This window comes from Leucoraja erinacea, chromosome 30 (assembly GCF_028641065.1).
Source record: "Leucoraja erinacea ecotype New England chromosome 30, Leri_hhj_1, whole genome shotgun sequence".
Lineage (NCBI taxonomy): Eukaryota > Metazoa > Chordata > Chondrichthyes > Rajiformes > Rajidae > Leucoraja > Leucoraja erinaceus.
This window is the reverse complement of record NC_073406.1, coordinates 6,030,520-6,052,553: the sequence shown is the minus strand read 5'-3', so window position 1 is coordinate 6,052,553 and position 22,034 is coordinate 6,030,520. Positions and strand designations below refer to the sequence as shown.

At 42.6% G+C, this 22,034-nt stretch overlaps 1 protein-coding gene across 2 annotated transcripts; it reads right to left on the bottom strand.

Moving 5' to 3' along the window:
• Nucleotides 1–5,369: 5,369 nt before the first annotated feature.
• On the bottom strand, nucleotides 5,370–21,785 carry LOC129711569 (zona pellucida-binding protein 1-like). 2 transcript variants are annotated; one of them, XM_055659276.1, is made up of 10 exons: nucleotides 21,169–21,785; nucleotides 19,877–20,053; nucleotides 18,545–18,676; nucleotides 17,179–17,328; nucleotides 16,745–16,963; nucleotides 16,488–16,564; nucleotides 14,585–14,759; nucleotides 11,410–11,637; nucleotides 10,226–10,322; nucleotides 5,370–6,747 (listed from the first exon to the last, which is right to left on the bottom strand). In XM_055659276.1, the coding sequence occupies exons 2-10, from the start codon at nucleotides 19,917–19,919 to the stop codon at nucleotides 6,591–6,593; spliced, it is 1,278 nt and encodes a 425-aa protein (XP_055515251.1). In that variant the 5' UTR covers nucleotides 19,920–20,053; nucleotides 21,169–21,785; the 3' UTR covers nucleotides 5,370–6,590. The 2 variants fall into 2 exon arrangements, with proteins under 2 accessions (XP_055515251.1, XP_055515250.1); XM_055659275.1 differs by lacking the exon at nucleotides 11,410–11,637 and having other exon boundaries at nucleotides 5,371–6,747; nucleotides 19,877–21,785.
• Nucleotides 21,786–22,034: the final 249 nt, after the last annotated feature.

Below are 22,034 nucleotides of genomic sequence, written 5' to 3'. Positions count from 1 at the left end.
TCTACCCCCCCCCCCCCCCCCCCCCCCCCCCCCCCCCCCCCCCCCCCCTGGCTACAATGAGTTTCCAGGTGTTTTGTCACAGGGCCATTGGTTGCATTGTATTGAGACCTTGATTTGTAGCTTAGATCAGGTAATACTTCTGCGTAATGTTTTACAGCAGACAAGTAGCAATAATGGACCCCATTCCAAATAATGGACCCCATTTGAGGTTTTGTCACAATATCCAAACTAGGATTTGGAGAATGAAGTTTTATTGCTATGTTTTATAGGATTTATTCACGAAGCTATGGAGAGGACATATTCTACAACTGGGGAAATACAGCAGGGTTCTCACGCTCAAAGTGCTGTGTGAATTCTTTGAAAGATTTTGAAAAGTGAGTTTGACACATGTGTCGTTTTTTTTGTTGGGTCATTAGTGAAATAACTTCCAGACCGACCCAGCCCCCTCAAACAGCCCGCATCTCAGCAGCTGCTTCCCTCCTACCACAAACTGGCCTGAAGGTTTGACATGAGCTACCAAGCCAGTATTTTCAACTTCAAAGGGATGCCCAGCAGGTTTCCACGCTCCTTGTATGAGTACTGCTGCTGCAGCAGAAATAATGTAAAAAACGTGAGCTCTTCTTGTCTCCACATGATCCCTGACCATAAAATGCCGGTGATTTTGTTTTTTGAACAGGCTTTAAAAAGCGATGAGATGGAATCTAAGACAATCTACACATATGTTGCTATTTAATTCCATATATAGGGCATATTACATAGAAGAAAATGTATCAACCTGGGATGTGAAGAGAAATTAGAAAGGCTGGTTTTGTTTACCTTGTAGCAGAAGAGGCTCAGGGTTCTGATAACATGTACAAAATTACGAGGAGAAGAAAATCATCTCGGGAGAACATTGGTGGGCAACATTTCGGGTTGGTCCCCACTTCAGACTGATTGTAGTTGGTGAGAGAGAAAACTGGAAGGGAGGTGAGGGCAAGGCAAAGTTGGCAACAGATAAATGGATGCAGGTGAAGAGGAATTTTGATCGGCAAATGGTTGGACGAAGGCCAGAGACATAACTGGGTGGAACAGAGTGCAGCGGTAGAATTGCTGCCTTACAGCACCAGAGGCCCGGGTTCGGTCCTGACTATAGGTGCTGTCTGTATGGAGTTTGTACATCTCCTTGTGACCGTGTGAGTTTTCTCAGGGTGCTCCGGTTTCCTCCCACACTCTAAAGCTGGACAGGATTATAGGTCAATTGGCTGCTGTAAATAATAATTTGTCTCTAATGTGTAGGATAGAACTAGTGTACAGAGTGATCGCTGGTCGGCACAGACAGGGCCTGTTTCTACGCTGTATCTCTGGTCTAAAGTAAATTTAAGTCTAAAGATGAAAAGACAAATAGCCTAAGAATGAGATAAGGGTAGAAGAGGCATGAAATATGAAGCCAGAGGAAGGAATATCGGTAGAAGGGGGTCGAGTGAAAGAGAAAGCAACCAGGTGGGACACCAGGAAGTGAAGGGGAAGAATGTAGAGAGGGGAAGAAAGGTGGTTACCTAAAACATGGTGACTCAATATTCATACCATTCGGTTGTAAGCTACCCAGGCAGAATATGAGGTATTAGAAACATAGAAACATAGAAATTAGGTGCAGGAGTAGGCCATTCGGCCCTTCGAGCCTGCACCGCCATTCAATATGATCATGGCTGATCATCCAACTCGGTATCCAGTATTGTTCCTGGATTCTGCACGTGCTCTCACTCTGGCAATGGAGGAGGCACAGGAATGGAAAGGTCAGTCTAGGAAGGGGAATTAAAATGGTTAGGAACTGGCAGATCCAGCAGGCCTTGGTGGACTGAAGCAAGTATTCAGTGAAATGGTTGGTGATGTAAAGGAGACCATATTGGGAACATCAAATGCAGAAGATGAGTTTAGAGGAGGTGCATGTGGATTTGGAAGGACTGCTGGGGTCTCTGGGTGGATGTGAGGGAGGAGGTATAATGACAGGTATTACATCTCTTGTGGTTGCAAGCAAAAGTACCTGTGGATGGTGTGTCTTGAGTGGCAAGGGATGAGTGAACCAAGGAGTTGCAGAGGGAGCGGAGAGTGGTAAGAGGTGGGGAAGGGAAGACGTGACTGGTGGTGCGATCACATTGAAGAGATGCCATCTTTGCACGAGACGGGGTTGGAGGAGAAATAGTCCCGATAACTGTACGGTCATTGGTGGGTCATTTGTTTTATAGCAGACATCAGTCAATAGTCAGTCCCCTGAAATGGAAACGGATCAAGAAAGGGGAGTGATAGTCCAAGTGAATTTGAGAACAAGGTGAGTTAGTGATAAAGTTAATGGAATCCACAAATTCTGTATGACTACACGAGGCAGCCTCAATGCAGTCGGTGATGTAGCATTGAAGGAATTGGAGGATGGTGCCAGTGTACCATTGGAACAAGGATTTTCGGCATAACCGACAAAAAGGCAGGCATAGCTGGGACCCATGCCAGTGTCCATGGCTACACCTTCAACTTAAAAGAAAGTGAGAAAAGTTCTTGAGTGTGAGGACAAGTCTGCCAGGCAGAGGAGAGTGTTAGTGGAGTAGAACTGATTGGTTCTCTGTTCAAGGAAGAACCAAGGGTCTTGAGACCTTCCTGGTGGGGAATGGATCAGACTGAAGAAGGGTCCCGACCCGAAACGTCACCAATATATGTTCTCCTGACATGCTGCCTGACCTGCTGAGCTACTCCAACACTCCGAGTCTTCTCAAGGTGTATGACATGCTTGTCTTCATCAGTCGGGGCACAGAGTACAAGAGTCAGGAAGTCATTTTGCAGTTTTAGGTTTGCAATATTATGTACAGTTCTGCTCATCCCATTACAGGAAGGATGTGGAGAAACTGGAGAGTTTGCAGAAGAGGCTTAGTGGGATGCTGCTTGGATTAGAGTGTATTGGCTGTAAGGGGAGGTTGGACAAGCTTGGATTGTTTTCTCTGGAGCTTCAGAGGCTGAGGGGACAACCTAATTGAAATTCATAAAGTTATGAGAGGCATAGATAGGGGGAAACAATCACAATCATTTACCAACAGTGGAAATGAGTAGAGGACATAATTTTAAGGTCAGAGGAGAAACATTTAAAGGAAGTGTGCAGAGCACGTTTTTTACATTGAGAGCGGTGCGGTGTGTGTCTGGAACTCACTGCCAGGGGTGCTGGTGGAAGCATATAATGGCATTTAAGGGGCTTTTAGATGGGCACATGGATATGCAGTGAATGGAGGGATATGCAAGCAAAGGGGGTTGGATTAATTTAGCATTGTGAATGCCACAGATATTGTGGGCTGAAGGGCTCTTTAGTTTGTGTTATGCTTATAGTAGCATTGAATTTGAAGGATTTTGTGAAGATTGTTAAGGTGGCATTGAATTCATTGGCTTGAATTCAGAGTTTGTAAATGGTCTAGTTCAGAGTTAAAATGCCAAAGGAAGAATATGGAGCTTGCAGCAGACGGGAATGTCTTTAATCTTCCTAATGCTTAGTTGGGGTTTGGTATGAGAATTGACAGTTTGTTTCATTCATTCCCAGAAGAAACGTACATATACAGAGTGATTCTAAGTAAAGGAAAAATAGGCATGATGATGACATGACTATTATAAAATACCCTTTATTATAAACACTTCAATGTAATGCAAGAAATGTTAGTACATAATAAATTGTTTAATCATTTCCATGTTAGTTAATAAATATTTGAAAATGTTGTAACGTTTTGAACATGAGCCACTTTTCCAACTGTTTGATCCCATTGGGAGTGAATGCTCTTTTTGCAAGTCAAGTGAATGAAAACAAAGTCAGATTGCCCAGAACACCAAGCCATCCAGGTGACCTCATATGTCCTGGTCTGACCATTGCCTCATTCTTTCCTAGCACAGTGCCCGTTCACACTTCCATCAGCAATTAGTACAGTACTTTTATCCATATTTACAGCAAATTATTTCTTAACTCAACAACCACAAGACTTGACCCCCTAATTATGCTGATCCGTTAACATTCAGTTCTCATTGTTTCCAAGGTTTTCCCGTTTTAGCTTTTTCCTATCATCTTCTCTCTTGATTATGTTGCCATTCATCTGCCCTGCTCCCATCAACCTGGCTTTATTCTAATCTGTTCAGTTTTTCTTATCATACTTACTCAAGAGTGCTCACCCACTATGAAGAGTTATCTGTCTTTCTTAACTCGGTTCTATAACCCCACATTAATCTCTAATGATTTACAGGATATCCTCTACACTTTTTATATTTTATATTATTGGTCATAGATTGGGCAGGAAGGAAGGCAGATGTACTACAGCTTGAACACCAATTTTCCGGCACCCATCCCTATGATCTGGAAAAATTACGAGAGCTCAGTTGCAATTCCCTAAGCGCCCACAGGTGGCATTGCGAGTGGCGAGTGCTCTTTCTGGTCGTCAAAGAATCAACTATTCCCTCAATATTCTCTCCAAACTCTTTCGTAAAGGCAATACTGCAAACCCTTGTTTCAACAACCCCTCTATAACAGATGTCGGATATAGCGGACAGACCTGCCGACCCATCCCCGGCCCACACCGTCTCCCCGGCCATGTAGAGCCCCAGCTTCTGACACCACTGGTCCACAGGCTGTTGTAGCGGCTCGCGTTGTAGCCCCACCCTCCCCGGGAACAGTGCTTCAGTGGGGCCCCCACACACAGAAAACACTCAGACACCTTGGGCCTTCTCCCCTCTCACTTGCTGTCACTCCCAAGATGGAGTCTGTTGGCGGCTCCAGGAGGAAAGAGGAGGACGGGGCGTGGGTGGTGGGAGGGAGAGGGGGGGGGCGAAGAAAGCACTCTCCCCAGCTGTTACAACAACAGTTCACATTCAGTTTACATTTTATATTTGTTTTATTTACATTTCTGGCACACCACGGTGCTTTAGAGAAACAGGAGGGGTGGCATTAGAGGACCATGGGTGTCACGTGACCTCTGTTGGTCCAGAAAATCGATTAATCAGAAATTCTCTAGAAACAAGGGTGCAGGAAAATCGATGTTGAATCTGTAATTACAGGTTTATGGTTAACCTGCATTTGATGCTCAATTTAATCTCTTAGATTGAGGGTTGATTGGACAGAAACCGGACTAGAAATAAAGGGGTATTTTTTGTCTTGGCACGTGGCAACCACTGGGGTACAGCAAGGAACCATGTTTGAACGTCAGCTATTTGCAATCTTTATCGATGACTTGCATGAAGACACTGAGTATAATACAGGTCCACCTCCGATTTTCCTGCAACTTTAACCCAGACAAAATTACCCCGAGTCCCCCTGAAATTGTGGTGCCTAGGATGGGTGAGGCAGCCAATCTTGACCTCATCGGGACTTCTGCGCGATTGGTGGGTCGAATTTGATGCCAGAGACCGGGGCTCTGGAATTCAGGTCTGGTCGGAGCTGGCAGGTCGGTTCCCATAGTCAGAGTCTCTTGCTAGATGCACAGATGCCTCTTGCCCAGAGTAGGGGAATCGAGAACCAAAGGACATAGGTTGACGGTGAAGGGGAAAAGATTTAATAGGAATCTGAGGGGAAACCATGAACAGAACTACCAGAGGAGGTAGTTGAGGCTGGGACCATCCCATTGTTTAAGAAGCAGTTGGACAGGTACATGGATAGGATAGGTTTGGAGGGATATGGACCAGGCGCAGGCAGGTGGGACTGGTGTAGCTGGGACATTGTTGGCCATTGTGGGCAAGTTGGTCCGAAGGGCCTGTTTCCACACTGTATCACTCTATGACTATATCTGCCACCACCACCACCACTCCCGACAATGTATTCCAGGCCCCCACCACTCTTGCCCGACACATCACCATTGGAACCTTCTCCCTCACACCTTGTAGCTACGCCCTCTAGTGTTGGACATTTCCACTCCAGGAAAAAGGTTTGGCTTGAAATTAAAAAGCAGAATTTCCAAACCATTCTTTGTATAAGTTTCAATTTATTTTCCTCTCTCTCTCTCTCTCTGAGCTCCTGGAATTATCCACATTAGAGGAGAATATCTAACAGGACTCATTGCTTACCCCTCTCAATTCTTAACTGAACAAAGGCAAATAGTAAAAAATACTCCCAAGCCCACTCAGAAGTTTCCACAAATTTGTACATTTAGTCCCAAACATGCACACATACCCATTCACGGACATATATATATATATATATACAGAGTGACACATAGACACATATATATCAGAGTTACAGAGAATCACACACAGATGGGGAGAGACCAAGCACACAAATGCTCTCAATACAGCCACACAAACATTGACAGAACAATATGGCCATATCCATGCAACCATATGGCAACAGAAATATACAAAGGACGGACGGAGACACACACACACGCACACGCACGCACACACTCGCGCGCAGAAGAGCTTCTTTCATTTTGTTGCTCTCTGCTAGCTCCACCTCCTGAACACTCGCCATTGTATCCCTTGTAAATTCTTGTTCTTTGTTTTCCTGCTTTGTCCCAGCTGTGTTCTCCTGCAGTTTTTTTTATCTCTCCGAGGTCAGCTGCTCGCCTTCTGTTCATGTTGCTCTCAATTAATGCTGCTTTTATTCTTTGTTATTTGAACCACGTTCCCCTGTTCTGATCTGCTTTCATTGGCATGTGGTGTGTGGAAGATCTGATGTTTTTCAGGTTTGCATTTTCCGTCTCCTTCACTCTAAGTGCAGGCTGATTGGCAGTGGCATCCTTATCCTTGCATAGGAATGTCACCAGGCTGCAAACATACGGACACAAGGATTACTGGAATATTTGACAGTTTAGGGATACAAGGTGACCAAGATGGGAATCAAATATTTGGAGATATCTGATGTTTTGGGAGGATAAGGACCTGTCCCTGTTGCACCTGCACTTCACTCACTACCTGCCTCCATCTGCCTGTCAACCTTCAGTCCTCCTTAGTCTGCAAATCACCTTCTGGCTCTGTCTCGCCCCTTATTCTCTCCTCTTTACCATGAGTGTCTTCATTTTCCATTCTGCCCTGATGGAGGGTTTTGACCTGAAATGTCGAGAATTCCTTACCGTTCCCACATTCTTCTCAAGCTGCTGAGTTCTTCCAGCATATTGTTTGTTGCTTCAGATTCCAGCACCTATAGTCTCTTGTACCTCCATATGTTGAAGCTTGTTGATTTTATTTACCAGTAGGACACTGGAAGCGTGCTATAAAAATTGTCTGGATGTTGATAGCTATTTTACCCAGGGGCGGATTAAGGCTCACTGGTGCCCTAAGCACTGACCAATCTTGGCGCCCTCCTCCTTTCCACACTGACCAGTCCATTTTAGTTGTTGACCTTGTGGTACACCTGGGAAGATAACCCTAGGGTGCACCATGATCAAGAAACAGAACATTATGATCAATTTGCACTAGTTTTATCTTCATTTACAAATCTTCATCTGTTTTTTTTTTTTTCTTTTCACCCTTTTCCCAACTTTGTGGTGCCCCCTTTGGCCCTGGTGCCCTAAGCACGTGCCTAGTCTGCTTAATGGTTAATCCGCCCCTGATTTTACCATCTGAGTGTAGTCAGCAACTTAGCTATCAATTGCCGATTTCTGCTCTGTTGAATCAAAGGTTGCCCATTCGAGACTTATACCAGACATTATAACCATTAATGAAAAAGATCCCTTTCAAACAATTAATTCGGTTCCATTCCTCCATACCCACGTTGGAAAGTCCATTACAATTTCCAGATCATCAATACTCTCTATCTTTGAAAATGAAGGGGGTTTTTTTCAACCACCCCTGATCCCTCCTGCACCTTTACCCATTAGTTTTAATCTGAACCTTCTCAATTTGAAACGTGTTGGTGATAAGAAGCTGCCTTCAATTTACCCTATCTGAATCCACCATAATCCTGTACACTTATATCAAATCTCCTCACTCTTCTTTGCTCAAAGGAGGATTAGCTGAATTTCTTTTTTTAATGAATTGTTCTATTGAATCTCTTCCATGCCCTCTAGGACCTGCACTGAGACACAAGGTGGCACAGTAGCGCAGTGGATCAGCTTGACTCTCAATGGACACATTTCCAAGTGTCTTGGCACCCCTTAAGAAATTGACTCTTAACTCTCAACTAAACTAAAAAGCTTTCTGGTCTGATTTAAAAACAACAATTCTTAGTTTTTTTCACAGCTTTTATTAATCCCTGAATTTTGCTACTGAAAGAGATAGCACTCAAAAATACAGGAACGGGGTACTGATTTTGGATGATCAGCCATGATCATATTAAATGGTGATGCTGGCTCGAAGGGCCGAATGGCCTACTCCTGCACCTATTTTCTATGTTTAGGAATAATAGGTCTCCTGAAATGGAGACAGAGATCAAGAAAGGAAAAGAGGTGTCAGACATAGTTCAAGAGAATTTGAGGCCGAGGTGGAAGCTGGTGGTAGGGTTGATAAAATTGAGGAGATCTGCATGGGTACAGGAGCAGTCGGCGATATACGGGAGAAAAGGTTGAGGAATGGTAACAATGAAACTATAGGCTGAGCTTGGGCCCATGCTATTTTTATTTTCAAAAGACGCAAAGTGCTGAAGTAACTCCGTGGATCTGGCAGCATCTCTGGAGAATGTGGAAAGGTGATATTTCGAGTCGGGACCCTTCTTCAGACTTTGATTCGAAGAAAGTGAGAGGAAACAAAAGAAAAGAAGTTGAGGGTGAAGACGGGTTCAGCTGGGCAGAGGAGGGTGTTAATTAAGGGGAGCTAGTTGTGTATCTGTAATAGGAAGAAACGGAGGGCCTGACTCCTTTCTGATGGAGAATAGAAGTGTAAAGGACCTGGAGTGGATATCCACGGTAAAGATGAGGCAACGGAGGCCAAGGAATTGCCAGTTCTTGAAGTGGTGGGGAGCATGTGAGGAGTTGACAAGGGGGCAGCAAGATAGAGTGGGGGCATGAGTTTGGTGGGGCAAGAGAAGGCAGAAACAAAGGGTCTATCATGGGCAGTCCTGTTTGTGAATTTTGGGTAGGAGATGGAAACGGGCAGAGCAGGGAATGAGTTGAGTAAAGTGAGCGTATCGAACAAGGAACCCAACAGGAACTTTGCAATTGAAGTTTGTACTGTTTATAGAATTTCTAAAACGTGTTAGAGTGGTGCATATATCATGACCATTATTTTAACACCATTAGTCGGTTTTTTTTCTCATCATGGTTCTTGGTATTAAATTGTATCTGTCATGTCAATCATGTTGCCACTGAATCTATTTCCTCTTATTGACAATTATTGGCTTCATTGTTTTCCACACCTCAATATTTTAAGAAGATCAATTTTGAAATGTGACCTTTCATATTCCACATCATGAAAATAAAATGCTTCTTTCACTGACTGCTGGAAAACTTCCACCCTTCTCCAAACTGAAATACAACCTTTGCCATTGATTTCTGCTCTCAGTTTTTCATTCATGTACCCACTCACCCTTTATCCCATGGGCCTCAAACCAGCCTTTTATGTGGGACTTTGTCAAACGTCTTCTGAAAATACATAAGGGTAGCATTATCAGTCAGTTTCTAAGCTCCCAAAAGACAAACTGCTGTCGGAACTCAACAGGTTAGGCAGCATCTGTGGAGGGACATGCACAGACAATGTTTTAGGTTGTGACCCTTCAGGTGAGATGCTGGTGTTCTGTGGGATGCTGCATGGTTAGAGGTTTGGCTTTTAAGTTGAGGTATAAGCAGAGTCCTTATCTGCTGTCACGGATGCACGGAAAAGTGTGGACAAAGCTGGGCATTTCGGAATGGCATCCTAAACTATACTGACACGTACTTCAACCACATCGCAAATTATCAGACCATTATCACACTGCTGTTTATGAGACGTTGCTGTGGACCGAGTGCTCTGATCTGCCAGTGCCACTATTCCACAACATGCGATCTCAGAGAGGACCAATAAGGGTCATAAAAGGCACAATAAAAATCTCTTCCCTGGGTACACGTTCTGGAATTTCCTAATCAACCCTCCTTCTCTATTTCACCTCAGTTATCTCTTTCAATCTCCCCTTGCATGTTGCTTTGGACTGATTGCAAGTTATGGTTTTGCCCTCCATTTGTTTTTTTTTTAACCAACACTTTATTTTTCTTCCCCCCCCCCCCCACCCCCCCTCACAAGTCTTATTCATGAGAATTGGGGAAGATCTCTTCCACCATTTCCAAATTCATTTAGATTTCACATTAAACATCTGATCATCACAGGATTCACTCACCAGTATATTGTTAGAGCAGTGGTTCCCAAGAATGCCAGACTGCACACAACAATAGTTATCATGAAATGAGTGGAATTGTGCCTTTCGTCCTTTGGAGCTGGAAGAACAGAAGAAAATTAGAAACAGGAGCAGAAATAGGCCCTTAAATTAATACCTGGATGATCCAGTCTTGGCCTTAACATTCTGCTTTCTCACCATATCCCTTAACTGCCTTTTAGTCTAAATATCTGTCAGTCTTTGCCTTGAATAAATATTCAATGACTGCATCTACATTTTATGCAGATTGATTGCTCTCTGCGGGCAAAGAATTCTTCCTCATCTCCCTCTGAAATGAATAACCCAAATTCTGAAGAAATATCTTCTCAGCATCCATCCATCAATTCCCCCTCAGTGTCTTATATTTCAGTGACATTGTCTTCATTCTTCTGTTCTCCTATGAGTATAGACCAATCTGCTCAATCTCAGCATCTCCAACCCAGGAGTCAACCTAACGAAACTTCTCCGCATTGCATCTTATGCAAACACATCCTCATTCAACATGAAGACCAAAACTATGCACAGTACTCCAGGTGTGGTCTTACCAGTGTCTTGTAAAGTTGCATCAGAATTGCCCTATTTTTACACTCTATGCCCCATGCAATAGATCATTTATATCACAAGATTTATCAGAAACATTGACATTCCTGTGCTGGATAATGGTCAAATATGATTATTTCTCTTCCGCACATAAAGTTATGAAAATAATACTCATTAGCAGATGACAGGGCATTGTATAAATATTATGCAGATTAGAAAACCTAGAAAAATAGGTGCAGGAGTAGGCCATTCAGTCCTTCGAGCCAGCACCGCTATTCAATATGATCAAGGCTGATCATCTAAAATCAGTACCCCGTTCCTGCTTTTTCCCCATATCCCTTGATTCCTTTAGCCCTAAGAGCTAAATCTAACTCTCTCTTGAAAACCTCCACTGCCTTCTGTGGCAGAGAATTCCACAGATTCACAACTCTGGGTGAAAAGGTTTTTGCTCCTCTCAGTCCAAAATGGCCTACTCTTTATTCTTAAACTGTGACGCCTGGTTCTGGACTCCCCCAACATCGGGAACATGTTTCCTGCATCTAGCCTGTCCAATCCTTTAAGGATTTTATATGTTTCTATAAGATCCATTACATTGATCCTGCTATTACCTGTTGAATCATTCACTCTAGACTTTTCTGATTTGAAGTCCAACATCCTTTCTTGAATCCTAGCATTATGGCAATCAGTTGAAGATATTGCTCCCTCTCCATTTGTTTTAAGGCCTAGAGGACAAGCCATGCATTGCGTCCTGCCAAATCTATGTTGGTAAAAATTGTTTGGACATGGAATACAGATGGATGTCCCATTGGGGCTATAAGAACCTGGTCCACAAGTCACTGTGTGAAAAGCATAAGCAGTCAGTCAACACATCTAATACCATTTTTTCATCTGGAAATGTGGTGGCCTTTCATCTCTTTCTGCCCTAAAGGTGTTCATGTTCATCTCGTGTCTTTTCAGCGTATCAAAGATAGATAAAACTAGAGGACATTGGTTTAGGGTAAGGGTGAAGTGAGCATGATCTTCTTTATCAGAGAGTGGTAAGTACAGGCCATCCCTGGGTGATGAATAGGTTCTGTTTGTACAGACATCCATAAGTTGATTTTGTCTGCACTTCAGACACTAGGCAAAAATTACGATGCGATAATGATACTGCCACAGTATTGTAATAAAGAACAAATACTAAAATTGGTGAGTGGGGAAGCAACCAGTTCTGCCATTCACAGAAGCAAACATATGTACATGCGTCAAACTTATATTAATAATATTATGGGAGCTTGATCGTATGTAGGGGTGTCTGTAAGTCAGGCATACATAACCTGTGTACCGGAAATGCATTGCCTGAGAGAGTGGTTGAAGCTGGGTCATTGATGGAATGGAAAAAATGTCTGGAAGAGTAATTGAATCGTTTATGGACCAAGTACTGGCGATGAGATTAATATAGGATGCTAATTAGGCAGCATGTATGAATTGGGCCTAATGGCCTGTTTACATGCTGCGTGATTCTATCATATTCGGCCAAATCAACGCTGGAGGTAATGAAATGTGAATTCTCCCCTGCTAGCATGCAATCAGGATTATACTGTAAATTAAATTAGTCTGATCAATCAAGCATGCTCTGTGATTTATTTAAACTATTGTTTAAGGCATTCTATCCTGAGTTGCATTTTCATGCTTTTACTCTGGATTCATGCTGACAGCTGAGTGGGTTTTGGTTGTGAATTCTCAGCACACTTTAATGATCTAAACTGATGATGTAGCACATCGCTACATTGTTGAGGATGTTTTTTTGCAGATTTGATATAAAATCAAGATATTCAATCTCTCCGGTAGATGAAAACCATCTCAATGCTATCTGATGAACAAGGGTATACCGTCTGAAGATAACATGTGCCATTTGGCCTTCTTCTCTGTTGTTTGATTAAATAATTGTATAAATATTCATGGCTCTGCTTATCCTCAATCACCTCCCTCAAACATAATATCTAAACTTAATTACATTGCTGGTTTAGAGGACCTTGCCATGCATATTGGCTGCCACATTAGTGAATGGTGCCATATACAGTATGAACAAGCATTTCCTTGATGCCCAACTAAATCCCACAATCTCTGCTTTTGATAGAACAATTTGATGAGAATTAACAGTGCTATTAGCAGTAAATAAGTAGCACTTACTAACCAATAAACCCTTCGTCAATGCACACTTTGGTGTTTGCCAGGACCACTCAAGTCCTGACCTCATCACAGCCTAGGTTCAAACCTGGACTAAAGAACTGAATTCTGGAGGTGAGGTGACAGCCTTACATTAAAGTGCCCTTTGAGTGTATGTCACTCAATATGACCTGAAGTCAATGGACACTAAAAGGAAAATACTCCAGTGGCTGGTGTTTTACCTCGCATAAAGGAAAACTATTGTGGACCTCAGAGGTCAATCATCCCTGCCCAAGAATTCACTGCAGGAATTCCTTCAGGGCAATGTCCCAGGTTGTTTCAAGGGACCAGGTTCAAGGATCTGACTAGCGGAACAGAAAAAGGCTCACTCGTCTGTTTAGTTACAAATCAGTTTAATTGGCAAGAGAGAACAAAAACAATACTGTCTCGGTATGCGCGGGGTCAGGTTTACAGCAGCCCACCTCTCTGTCCCTCTGTCTCTCTGTCTCTGCCTCCATCTGTGGCGCTGATCAAGACTCAGCCCATCGATGAACCCCTCTCTTACATGACCACATCAGATTTATTGGCAAGAGAGAGAACAAAAAAAATACTTGTCTTGGTTTACGCAGGGTCCTCTCTCTCTCTGGAGCTGATGGCGATTCAGCCCATCAGCGAACCCTCTCGTACATAAACTAACTCTGGCTTCCTGCCTTTATACAGGTAAGAAATCAGCCGTTGAAATAACTGCCGGCAAGTCCTGGCCAATAGCGTTGCTCCCAAATCCAATGGCAGGATATGGTTACTCACCCCAGCCACACTCTACCAGCATCTCCCAAACCTACAGACATGAGCAGTCGGCACAAGGGAACATCAGCACCTATGGTGTATGAAGGAACCGCAGATGCTGGTTTATACCAACGATAGCCACAAAATGCTGGAGTCACTCAGCCAGACAGGCAGCATCTCTGGAGAGAAGGATTGACAATGCTGAGTTACTCCAGCATTTTGTGTCTATCTTCAGCACCTATTGGATCCCCAACAAGGCATGCATTATTCGACCTTGGAAGCACGGTACTTCATTGTGGCTGGGTTTTAATCCTGCATCTATCTGCTTAACAGAACTGTAGGAGTATCTTCAACAGAAGGACTATAGCAATTCAAGAGGTGGATCCTCATGGGTATTTGGGACTGGGCAAGAAGTGCTGGCCTTACCAGAATGCCCAGATCCCATAAATACAAAATATCCATTACCTACGGGAATTTGAGGGGAGATATTTCTATTTTTTTGAATAACCCAACTCTAAATATAAGATGGTTACACAAAAAAGCTGGAGAAACTCAGCGGGTGCAGCAGCATCTATGGAGCGAAGGAAATAGGCAACGTTGGAAATAGGCAACGTTTCGGGCCGAAACCCTGTCGGGTTTCGGCCCGAAACGTCGCCTATTTCCTTCGCTCCATAGATGCTGCAGCACCCGCTGAGTTTCTCCAGCTTTTTTGTGTAACCTTCGATTCTCCAGCATCTGCAGTTCCCTCTTAAACTCTAAATATAAGATTATGTCCCTGTATTCTTGATTCCCTCATCAGAAGTGGTGACTGTTTTGCATGACCATATTTGAATAAAGTAAAATGTTTACCACAGCAATCCACGCAGGGTCTATTCCTCCCAAGTAACTTCCCCATCCCTGCTAGGCAGTGATCCACCTTCATTGCCTTAAAAGATCCCTCCACATAGTAGAGAGGAGGCACATCGTTAGAGGTGTCCAGGACAAACTTAGACTGGGTTAAAAATGTATGTATTTTCTGGAAGGCCTGCAAAGGAAGCAGATAGTATATCAGTTACCCTGCTCAGATTTGACAGGTGCGATTCCCTGATTTATAATTTATGATTTATAATAAACATATATATGTAAGATGGTGAGAGGGCACAATTTAGAGGAGATGTGCATGGAGGAGGTGGGTGCCTGGAACGTGTTGCTGTGGGAGGGGGTTGAGGCGGATATGATGGTGGCACTTAAGATTCTTTTGGCTAGGCATATGGATGTGCAAGGAATGGAGGGATATGGAGAAGATTTGGTCTTGGCATCATGTTCGGCAGTCATTGTGGGCTGAAGGGCCTGTTCTGATGCTGTACTATTCTATGTTCTGTAACATTTTTAACATCCATAATATAACAGTCTAATACACAATTCAGACTTCTTGCTCACCTCTATCCTGCCCACTGTTGCTCAAAATCCAAATTTCATGCATATGTATTTCATACCCATTTATTGTTCCAGGTGCCTTATTGTACACTTTAATTAAAGCATACCGCTTGTTCATTTTCCTATAATTGCCACTTTGGCTGCAGCCCTTTCAATTTCTCACCAGGTTGGGCCAATTCTTCAGAAGCCATGCTGGCAGTTATTCCCAATACTGGTTGCTGAGCTCCCAATTTGCTGGATGCCAATACTAGAGGTGCTTCTCTGGAAGGCTAAATAGCTGATTGCTCCAGTACTAAGCTCTGATCTTATATTGTTGCAAGCCCCACAACCATCTGTCTTAACTGCACTGAGATAGGCACACGAACGTTGTAGTCAACAAGTACAAAGTATCATGCATTCCTGAGCATTATGTTTTGATAAGTTGTGGGAAATGCCAATAATTAATCACCAGTTGATAGGAGAGGTAATCTGTCTTCCCCAAACAATCCATACAAACCATGTTATTTAGCAAATTCATGTCATGTTCCGTATGATTCCTTTATCACCAAAATTCCACACAGAAATTAATTAACTAGTTGTTTCTAAGCATGTTTTAAGAATGGTAAATCCCAGCACCATGACTAACTGGATTACAATTAAACACATGAGGCTGGATTCATATTACTTTTAGCTCTGAACATGTAGCAGAGATCTATCCCAACTACTGAGATATGCACTGGGCTCACGATTTCCAACTATGATGGCTTGATGTTGTTATCTGAAACCAAGTAGCACTCAACTACAGAGACACAGCAAGAAGAATGCACAATTGCATTATTTAAATAACTCTGGTCCATAACACCTTCCTGAAAGTACCTTCCTGCTACAATTGAACAGCTGGGTTAGCATTCACAATTGATGAGCTAAGGGTAGATCTCACCAGTGGACCAGGCCATTCAGCGAGGGTTGACATACATCTTGCACATTTGTGGGTTCCACTAATCTACTTGAGGCTCATTCGCTTTGTAAACCATCCTTGCAACAGATTGGAAGGAATAACATGCTCACACTTGTTTCCCCAATCTATTAGGACAGCATAGGATTAGTAAGAAGCAGAGCAATCGCCCAGCAATACTGCCCAATCAAACCCTAACTGACCAAGTATACATGAGTCAAGTACAGCATAAATCTCCTTTCACAGTACAATGCCAAATTCAGGTACATCAACAGTTAAGTACAGAGTAAACAGCACTTTTCATTAGCTCATCAAACACTCCCGGTTTTGCACAAAATGCATTAAATGGATTGTAAGTATTGTTTGGTGATGGAATTAATCCATTCCCCACACGATCCTTACCTTCCTTAAAGTCTCTTCATTGTGGCACTCTTGGCCAGTTTTGCAAGGCATAATTATATCTTCACCTTGTGACTGCACTGCATAGGAAAAGAAAATAAGTTTTGTGTGGGAAGGAAATAAACTTGAAACAAGCCTGCGCTGAGAGATTCAGAGCCATGAAGACCAATTCCCCATCAACTGACATATTTATCCATTGGAATTACTGTGCTAGCCTTGTTTGGCGTGCAATGCAGCAATCTTTAAGTCTGTCCACATACCTGGGATTTTGAGCTGAATGTGATGTTCCACTGTGCCTGCCAATGTTCCCCATTGTGTGCAATTAAAGGTCGTGCTTGTTATCACACAGGAAAGCTGCCGACACATAGAGCTCAACACTGATTCCAGAAATTTGACAGAATTCTCCACAAAATGCTTTTCACAAGTTGTGGTTTTTAACTGCACATTAACTTGGAGACTTCGAAATGGTATGTGGTAGGCTGGAGAAGGAGAAAACACATTTTATATTAAACATTGTCTGGATTAAGATTCTATCGTAAAACAACAAGCTGAACACTGGCAGATTGCAATAAGTTTGAATGAAATCAACGTATAAAGAAAAATGTACTATCTAGAGAGGGGATGGGAGAGAGGCCAGGGGAGGGGAGAGGAGCGGTGGGGAGGAGGGGCGAGGGGGGGGGGGTGAGTCACTCACCTACTAAACAAAACTGGAGTGTGAGGCTGTATTCTTTCTGGCCTCTGATGTGTTTCATGGTGCAATAATAGAAACCAGTGGCCTGCGAAGTTTCCCAGTTTAGCAACATCAGACTCCCATCGAGCCGTACTCTGTACTGATCGCCCTCTCCTGCTAGACAGGTTGATGCAGGGGTCATCATAGAGAAGCAATGAATTCTACTGAACAGTAGAAGGCTGTCTGATCTAATATTCTTATGCCAGTCCTCTAGAAGAAATAACCAGTTGGTCCCATCGCCCTGCTATTCAAAAATAATCCTTTGCTTATGATACAGATTTATAGCAACGATTTATCTTGTTTCAAGAGTAAACATTTTTTGCCCTTCTAAGGTACGGTTTAACAAACGTGGAGTGAAACAGCTGCTTGAAAGTCAGTGAAGATCAAAGAAACCTGCGGATGCTAAAATTAAAAAATAAAAACAGAAAATGCTGGAAATACTCAGCAACTCAGCCCACGCCTGTGAGAAGAGAAACACGGTTTGCTTCGAAGGTTAAATATGTTTTGTCATAATCTTCCCAATTTTCTGGCTAGATCTGGATTATCAAATGGAACTTATTGCAAGAAATGTATTTGTGAAGGACAAAAATGGTGAGCGAAAATTGTAAATGGAATGCTAATAAGTATAAAGGATCTCAGGTGCATTAAGAAAGCAAATGTCAAACAAAATATTTGGCGTTATTGTCAGAAAGGCAAAATATGAAAGCAGTGAAATTCTGCCATGGTGTTTAAGAGGTTTCAAGTCGGCACATGGAAATGAAGGGATATGGATCATGTGCAGGGTCTTACCCAAAATGTCGACTATCCATGTCTTCCAGAGATGCTGCTTGACCCACTCAATTACTCCAGCACTTTGTGAGAGTTTTAAGATTAGTTTATCTTGGAATAATATTTGACAAGGACGTTGTGGGCTCAAGCTCCTAGGAATTAGGAGACATAGATTTAAGTTAATTGGTTGAAGCATTAGAGAAGAGTTGAGGGAAATTGTTTGCACCCATAGAATACTGACATGTTGGAACTTAATGCTTGGTTAGAGAATTGAGGCACCAGCCTTCATCACTAAAAAGTAACCTAATGATCAGGATTCAACATTTGTACTATTCAAACAAAATTGTATTTTAAAAAAAGAGACATCTTTTTCCCAGGATGAGGAGTATTGGGGAGGCAAATAGGATATTCTTACTATTATTTTTGTTTGCTCACACACTCCCATAATTTATCACTCCATTATATATTTGCTTTTTCTTTTACTGAGGGTGTGATGTCAATTAATTCTGCAGAAACTTATGAAAGTCTGTAGAAACCAACAAGCTAATTTTGTCCAACATACCTATGACATGTGCCTGGGACTTCCCCTCTCTCCACCAGTGGGTCATAGGATTGCTGATGGTTTTCCGACTCAGTTCTGGGGTCAGACAATAAATAGCAACGGGAGAGCCTTTCAAAGGAATGAAAACTTCAACTGAAAGGCAAGATGACACACCAGCATGTTTACTGCAATAAATTTCAATAACATCCACAATTTTGTAATGCCACGCTTTCTTGAAGGCTAATTAAGGTGGAACTCCCTATGCACATGTCAATGTAGTGTCCAGGCTGCCATGTTTCAGAGAATGTTTTGGAAGGGAAATTTGAAGAAAAACAAATCACCCTTCCTGGTCTCAGGGGATTTCAAAACACTTGGCGTTCAATTAAGTTATTTTGAAATTTAATCATAGTTTCACAGCAAGGTCCCACAAACCGTTGTGCTAAAGACATTCCCGATGTTGGGGAAGTCCAGAACTAGGTGTCACAACTTTAAGGATAAGAGGGAAGTCTTTTAGGACCGAGATGAGAAAATCATTTTTTACACAGAGAGTGGTGAATCTGTGGAATTCTCTGCCACTGAAGGTAGTTGAGGCCAGTTCATTGGCTATATTTAAGAGGGAGTTAGATGTGGCCCTTGTGGCTAAAGGGATCAGGGGGTATGGAGAGAAGGCAGGGATGGGATACTGAGTTGGATGATCAGCCATGATCATATCGAATGGCGGTGCAGGCTCGAAGGGCCGAATGACCTCCTCCTGCACCTATTTTCTATGTTTCTATGTTTCTATTTAGCCTGTTCTGGTTACATTGGTGAGGGAGAAATAATGGTCAGAACTCTGAAAAGGATTGTCCTACATTTCCCTGAATAATGCATCCGGAATCTTTCGATCATCTGTGCCTCCAAGAGCATCCATGGAATGTCATACCAAGTCCCAGACATTATTAACCCTGAGCAACAGCGACCATTCGAGGCCTGAGCTTCTGGGACCAGCCTACGGGGTATCTTGTAACCAATTACGTTTTTCGGCTGCTAAAGGTACACTAGGCTCAAATGTTTTAAAATGACCATCCACAAATTACCAGAGCCTTTTCCCCAGATTTTATTTTTGTTAGAGACAAGCTAATGCACAGGAATTTGAAGGATTTTCTCAAAACAATTGTTGTGAAGGACAGTGGTCATTGAGGGTGGAAGGGGGCAGAAACATGTCCAGCTACCTCACTTAGTTAAGTGGGAAATGTTTGTTTTTGATAAAAGACTTAGCTTTAATCTATTATTTGTGGAATGGCTAGGAGCATTGCCTTTGAATTTAAAGTTGGGTTTTAAGAATTTTTAACCAGCCAAAGGGATGTGTCTTACCTGTCTCCCCTTCTCTTCCCAAGACTCGATGACTAGGGTCCATGATTTCAGAAGTTCCTTTGAGTGAATTTGTGAACTGTGGAAACTGGTCACTTAAGGTTTTAGCATTCTTTTGATCATCTGTTTGGTCACTTTTGTTAAGCCGACAAAGCAAACGAGAAGAACACGGAGAATCTCCTTTGCAACGGAGAAGGAAAGACATAAGGATAAAATACATGTAAAACAAAAAGAAAGGGAGAGAATGGGGAGAAAAACAGGATGAAAGCTTAACCATGTGAAATAGGGATACCCTTTTTAATACTTTTTCAATTAGTGCTGGTTTACAGTTACTATTTATTTCACAGATGAACAAATCTGTTTCTTTATAGATATAGATTAGATAACAGTTTAACTAACCTTTTATCCTTCTGAGGGAAATCAGAAGACATACAAAAATAATGACAAAATATCCACACATCTCCACATTTGGAGGATATCAATGCTATATGCCTATGGAGAGAATTTGTATTGAGTAACAGGCAGCAGGAGAAAGAACATTAAACTCAGGTGCACTCCAACCCCCATTGTTGGGTGGGGAGGCCTCACAAAGAAACTTATTATTTGTACTGTTCGGATTCTATCGACTTTTAAAAGCGGCCACTGCTAAAAACCAAATTCAGCCAAAAAAGGCAAACGTTGATTAGAAAACCGTAAATGGACAAAAGAAATACGATTTTAAAAAAAGGCACAAAGTGCTGGAGTAACTCTGCAGGTCAGTCAGCAACCCTGGAGAAGATGGATAGGTGACATTTTGGATCGGGACCCTTCTAAAAACAGTGTTCTGAAGCCTAGTTAAAGAGCAATATTAATTCATTCACTTTAATTTAAGTACATTAATTTATATTGGTGTGCATGGTCATTGAGAACGTTGACATCAATCCTCGAGTAACAATGCTGTTATTTTGGCACCAGATTGATGAAGATAATAGAGCGGATCAGTCCAGCAGTGGTTGGTGTATGAAATTGTGTGAATAACAACAAGTAATTTAACTTAACTTAAAATTGAATCCAAACCAATCCAATCCAACTTCATTATAAGTTTTAATAACCTCGAGGCACAGATTATTGACAAAGCCCTCACTTTTCTCTTGTCCTCTCCCTGTCTGAACTGTCCCTGGATGGAACGCATGCGTTAGATACCAATCTCCAGGAACAGTCTGTACGAATACCCAACATGGATTAGGAATATTGTGCCTGATCTACATCCTCTTTCTTTAGTTCATGCCCCATGAAACAAAAGCAGATATACATACATTTGATTATAGCAAAGTTTATACAAAAGATGTGGGTCCGTTTCCCACTTCTGACACCACGTCTGAAATTGTGTGAATAACGACAAGTAGTTTAACTTCATTATGTTTTAATAACCACGAGGCAACAGACTATTCAGAAAGCCTCCACATTCCTCTTGTCCACTCCCTGTCTGAACTGCCTCCAGATGGCGCGCATGCTCCAGATAACAAACTCCAGGAATAGTCTGTACGAATACCTGACATGGATTAGGAATATAGTGACTGATCTACAATTGGCACCAGTCATGGCACAGGTAATGCAGACAATCTTGTCCTTCAATCAGACTAGGAGTATTATCATGAGGACATACAACTATTGTCTGATGGGGTCCAGAGGCAGACCTCATTCGAGTTGCCAGAGAGCAAGGAAGTAGTAGGGAATGTATGCAGGTATTAATATCGCCCAAAAGGATCAGTTGTTTCCCACTGGGTTGAGGACCAGGATGTTTTCAAGGTTGTGGCTAGTTTCCCTCTCCCATGACTCTCAGTGTGAAGAAGGGTCTCAACCCAAAACATCACGGATTCCTTTTCCCCAGAGATGCTGCCTGACCCGCTGAGTTACTCCAGCATTTTGTGTCTGTCTTTGGTTAAACCAGCAACTGCACCCCCTTCCTACACATTTGGCTTGAATAATACGGTTTCCAGTGACCTTGGTGAATTTAAAGGCAGTGGGAATTAAATAAGAAGCCAAGACCCTGGTTCCAACCATAGGCCTACATGTTTCTGACCCCGGCATATTCTGGAGCCCAGCTCAGGCTGTGACCCAGAAGGAGCCGAACATCAGGATTTCGGAATAATCAGGCGCTGGGCCACAGGAGTTTTAGTTG

Coding starts and splice junctions, on each gene's coding strand:
- LOC129711569 (XM_055659275.1), bottom strand. CDS start 20,150: ATGGTTAAGCTTTCATCCTGTTTTTCTCCCCATTCTCTCCCTTTCTTT. Junction 18,677..19,876: donor GGGAAGAGAAGGGGAGACAG/GTAAGACACATC, acceptor CTTGCCTTTCAG/TTGAAGTTTTCATTCCTTTG. Junction 16,964..17,178: donor ACTCCAGTTTTGTTTAGTAG/GTGAGTGACTCA, acceptor CTCCTTCTCCAG/CCTACCACATACCATTTCGA.